The 5,000-nt window shown below is 55.0% G+C and overlaps 1 protein-coding gene across 4 annotated transcripts in view; it reads left to right on the top strand.

The window, feature by feature from the left end:
- The window catches only part of LOC132207378 (coxsackievirus and adenovirus receptor homolog), a 16,339-nt gene extending 11,462 nt beyond the window's left edge, over nucleotides 1–4,877 (top strand). For all 4 annotated transcript variants that reach the window (XM_059642810.1, XM_059642809.1, XM_059642811.1 and 1 more), the window contains 3 exons: nucleotides 1,918–2,040; nucleotides 3,966–4,098; nucleotides 4,386–4,877. In XM_059642810.1, coding sequence (XP_059498793.1) covers nucleotides 1,918–2,040; nucleotides 3,966–4,098; nucleotides 4,386–4,587 — 458 coding nt within the window. In that variant the 3' untranslated portion in view covers nucleotides 4,588–4,877. The remainder of the gene's footprint in view (nucleotides 1–1,917; nucleotides 2,041–3,965; nucleotides 4,099–4,385) is intronic.
- Nucleotides 4,878–5,000: the final 123 nt, after the last annotated feature.

The raw sequence follows: 5,000 nt of genomic DNA, 5'->3' as shown, positions 1-5,000 counted from the left end.
TGCTGTCTCAGGGATCATGCTCCTCACCCAACCACTTTGCTGGCCACTAATATCCATTACAAACCCACCGACTCCCACAGCTACCTGGACTATACATCCTCACACCACAATCCCAGTAAAGACTCCATCCCATTCTCTCAGTTCCCCCGTCTCCATCGCATATGTTCAGATGAGGCCAACTTCAACAAGGGAGCCTCCGAAATGTCCACATTCTTCTTCAACCGAGGATTCCCCAGCTCCGTTGTCAACAGGACCCTCAATTGGGTCCGACCTATCTCCCGCACTTCTGCCCTCACCCCTTCTCTTCCCTCCCACAACAGCGATAGGGTCCCCCTTATCCTCACAGACCATCCCACCAGCATCCACATCCAGAAGATCATCAGACACCATTTCTGCTTCCTCCAGCAAGTTGCCACCACCAGACACATATTCCCCTCCCCTCGCTTGTCCGCTTTCTGCAGGGATCATACCCTCCGGGAAACCCTGGTCCACACTTCCTTCACCCCAAACACCTCTACACAGCCTTACGGCACTTTCCCCTGTAACCAGCAAAGGTGCAACGCTTGTGCATTTACCTCCTCCCTCCCCAGAATCCAAGGCCCAAACATACCTCACAGGTGAAGCAACACTTCAACTGCACTTCCAAGAATCTAGTCTACTGCATTTGCTGCTCACAATGTGGTCTCCTCTACATTGGCGTAGATTTGGCGACTGCTTCGCACAGCACCTATGTTCTACTTGCAAAAACAACCCTGAACTACCTGTTGCCTGCCACTTCAATGCATCACCGTGCTCCCTGGCCAACATGTCCGTCTCTGGCTTGCTACAATGTTCCAGTGAAGCCCAACGCAAGCTGGAGGAACAACACCTCATTTTCCACTTGGGGACCCTACAGCCGTCCAGACTCAATATTGAGTTCAATAATTTTAGGGCCTAAACTCTCCCATGTCCCAGCCACCAACCCCACACACCAGGCCTTGTTACCACATAGCCTGCCACTACACACCCCCTGTTATTAGTCACTAACAGTCCCCATTAACAGCTACTCACCCTCCCAGCCTGATCGTTAGCAACTCCTTTGTCTGTCCAACTCTTTTTCTCCCTCTTTGGGATCTATCCTATCATTTACTCCCCATCCCTCCCACCTCCCTATTTTCTGCGTGTAAACTGACATTTTCCCAGGCACCATCAGTTCTGAGGAAGGCTCACCGGACCCGAAATGTTAACTCAGTTTTCTCCCGCACAGATGCTGCCAGACCTGCTGAGCTTTTCCAGCAACTTCTTCGTTTGTCTCCTCAGTTGTAGTCTGTCTGCTTCCCAATTCTCCCTACCCAGCCTCTCCCATACTGCCTCCTCATTCCGAGCGGGAATGTTCCTGCACACTCTCTCTCTGTCTGTCTCTCTCTCAGGTGTTTTCTCTCTCTCACTCTATCTCTGTCACATACGTTCTCTCTTGCTCACTCTCTCTCTCACGTGTTATCTCTCTCTCTAACTCTGTCACATACATCTCTCTCTCTCTCTCTCTCTGTCATATACGTTCTCACTGTCTCGGGTGTTATCTCTCTCTCTCACTCTATCTCTGTCACATACGTTCTTTCTCTCTCTCTTTCTCTGTCTCTCTCAGGTGTTTTCTATCTCTACCTCTGTCACACACGTTTTCTCTCTCTCTCTCTCTCTGTCTCTCTCTCTCAGGTTTTATCTCTCTCTCACTCTATCTCTGTCACACACGTTCACTCTCTCACTCTCTGTCTCTCAAGTGTTATCTCTCTCTCACTCTATCTCTGTCACACACATTCTGTTTCTCTCACTGTCTGTCTCTCAGGTGTTATCTCACTCTCACTCTATCTCTGTCACATACGTTTTCTCTCTCTCTCTCTCTCTCTCTCTCTCAGGTGTTTCTCTCTCTCTCCCATGCAGACCATTCCTCTGGGATCCTGCTGATCCGAAACAGTACATCTGAATCCTATGGGACTTATCAATGCACCGTCCGGAATCTGGTGGGACATGAGGATTGCTTGATAATCCTATCAGCGGGATCAGGTGAGAGATGGAGCGAATGAGGGAGGAAGGGGGACAGACAGAGAAGGGTAAGCAGTGTGGGATTGAGCAAGAGAGGAATGAGAAAGGGTCAGGGGGAGCATGTGAGGGAGAGAGAGAGTGAGTGTGTGCCAGAGGGATGGGGGGTAGAGAGAGAGAGAGAGTATCAGAGGGATGGGGGGGGGGGTGCGGAGAGAGAGAATGTGTGTCAGTGGGATGGGGGGGGGAGAGAGAGAGAGTGAGTGTCAGAGGGATGGGGAGATAGAGAGAGTGTGTATCAGAGGGATGGGGGAGAGAGAGAGAGTGTGTCAGAGGGATGGGGGAGAGAGAGTGTGTATCAGAGGGATGGGGGGCGGAGAGAGAGAGAGAGAGAGAATGTGTGTCAGTGGGATGGGGAGGGAGAGAGAGAGAGAGTGTCAGGGATGGGGGAGAGAGAGAGTGTCAGGGATGGGGGGGAGAGAGAGAGTGTCAGGGATTGGGGAGAGAGAGTCAGAGGGATGGGGGAGAGAGAGTGAGTGTGTATCAGAGGGATGGGGGAGAGAGAGAGAGTGTGTCAGAGGGATGGGGGAGAGAGAGTGTGTGTCAGAGGGATGGGTGGCGGAGAGAGAGAGAGAGAGAGAGAGAGAGAGAGAGAGAATGTGTGTCAGTGGGATGGGGGGGAGAGAGAGAGAGTGTGTCAGGGATGGGGGAGAGAGAGAGTGTCAGGGATGGGGGGGAGAGAGAGAGTGTCAGGGATTGGGGAGAGAGAGTCAGAGGGATGGGGGAGAGAGAGTGTGTCAGAGGGATGGGGGAGAGAGAGTGAGTGTGTATCAGAGGGATGGGGGAGAGAGAGAGAGTGTGTCAGAGGGATGGGGGAGTGAGAGAGAGAGAGAGTGTGTCAGAGGGATGGGGGAGAGAGAGTGTCTCAGAGGGATGGGGGGAGAGAGAGTGTGTGTGTGTCAGAGAGATAGGGGAGAGAGAGAGTAGATCAGAGGGATGGGGGAGAGAGAGAGTGTGTCAGAGGGATGGGGGAGAGAGGGAGAAGGAGGGATGGTGTTGTGATGATAAATAAAGGGTAAGAGGAAAGAGGGGAAGGTGGAAGACATGGAGACAGACATGAGAAGAGGCGAGAGAAAGATTCGGGATGAGACAGGGGAGTAATCTGTGCCTGTGGGGGCTGTGCTCGTCTCACTCTGTCTCCCTGTCTCTCCCTGTGTGTCTCTCCCTGTGTGTTTCCCTGTGTGTGTCTCCCTGCGTCTCCCTCTGTCTCTCCCTGCGTGTCTCTCCCTGCGCGTCTCCCGCTGTCTCTCCCTGTGTGTCTCACACTGTGTGTCTCTCCCTGCGTCTCTCCCTGCCTCTCACTGTGTGTCTCACTGTGTCCCTCCCTCTGTCTCTCCCTGTGTGTCTCTTCCTGTGTCTCTCCCTGTCTCTCACTGTGTGTCTCTCACTGTGTGTCTCTCCCTGTGTGTCTCTCCCCTGTGTGTCTCTCCCCTGTGTGTCTCTCCCCTGTTTCTCCCATGTGTCTCTCCCCTGTGTGTCTCTCCCCTGGTCTCTCCCCTGTTTCTCCCGTGTGTCTCCCTGTGTGTCTCTCCCCTGTGTGTCTCTCCCCTGTGTGTCTCTCCCCTGGTCTCTCCCTGTGTGTCTCTCCCCTGTGTGTCTCTCCCCTGTTTCTCCCATGTGTCTCCCCCGTGTGTCTCTCCCCTGTTTCTCCCGTGTGTCTCCCCCTGTGTATCTCTCCCCTGTGTGTCTCTCCCTGCGTGTCTTACTGTCTCTCTCCGCTGTGCGTCTCTCCCCTGTTTCTCCCGTGTCCCTCCCCTGTGTGTCCCTCCCCTGTGTGTCCCTCCCCTGTGTGTCTCTCCCCCTCGTGTCTCTCCCCTGTGTGTCTCTCCCCCTCTGTCTCCCCCGCTGTGTCTCCCCCTGTGTCTCCCTGCCCCGGTGGTGGGGATCAGATAGCAGGGATGTAGGGCCTATCGTTGGAGCGGTCCTGGGGACGCTGTTAGCTCTTCTTCTGCTGCTCTTCCTCCTATGGCTGCTCTGCTGCCGAAGGCATCGCAAACACAACGAGACAGCGTACGATATCAGGTAACTCCGGGAGACACTGCTCCCCTGCTCCGTCGCACAGAGTAAGGTTCTCTCTACACTGCTCCCCCACCCCCACTCCTGTCACACAGTGTAAGGCGTCCTCTACACTGTCCCCCGATCATCACACAGAGTAAAGCTCCCTCTACACTGTCCCCCAACCATCACAGTAAAGCTACCTCTACACTATTCCCCCCCCACCCCCATCAGACACTCCCAGGGACAGGGACAGCATGGGGTTAGGTACAGGGTGTGTAACCTCTCTCTCTCTCTCTCTCTCTGTGGCACAGGGAGGATGCACTCCCTCCCGTCAGCCGGGAACCCAGTATCCGGTCCGTACGGAGTTATAAGGCCCACCAGGCTCGGAAGGACAGGCGGCTGACCTTCTACAGGCATCTCCAGGACGACAGTGCCCCCCAGGACCCTGCTGCGGACCCCGCTGTGAACGCCAAGCCCCTTCCCGCTCGCCCCAGGCCTGTCTACGTCGTCTGATTCTCTTCCTGCATGGGCTCACGGTGGAACTGCGTCCCCAGGGCGGAGCTGTGTCCCCACGGTGGAGCTGCATCCCCAATGGTTTAGCTGTGTCCTTACAGTGGAGCTGTGTCCCCACAGTGGAGCTGCCTCCCCACGGTGGAGGCTGACCCCCACGGTGGAGCTGACAACCTGAGTGGATACAAGCTATCTCAATAGAGGATGCTGGTCCCAGTGGAGTTCAGTCCCCATGGAGGAGAAAGTGTGTGTGTGTGTGTGTGTGTGTGTGTGTGTGTGTGTGTGTGTGTGTGTGTGTGTGTGTGTGTGTGTGTGGTGGGGGAGGGGGATATGTGTGTGTGTGGTGGGGGTAGGGTGTGTATGTGTGTGTGTGTGGTGGGGGTGGGGGGTGTGTGTGTGTGGTGGGGGTGGGGATG

The sequence above is a fragment of the Stegostoma tigrinum genome, chromosome 46, assembly GCF_030684315.1.
Source record: "Stegostoma tigrinum isolate sSteTig4 chromosome 46, sSteTig4.hap1, whole genome shotgun sequence".
Classification (NCBI taxonomy): Eukaryota; Metazoa; Chordata; class Chondrichthyes; order Orectolobiformes; family Stegostomatidae; genus Stegostoma; species Stegostoma tigrinum.
Note: the sequence above shows the minus strand (reverse complement) of the source record. Positions and strands in the feature narration are given on the sequence as shown.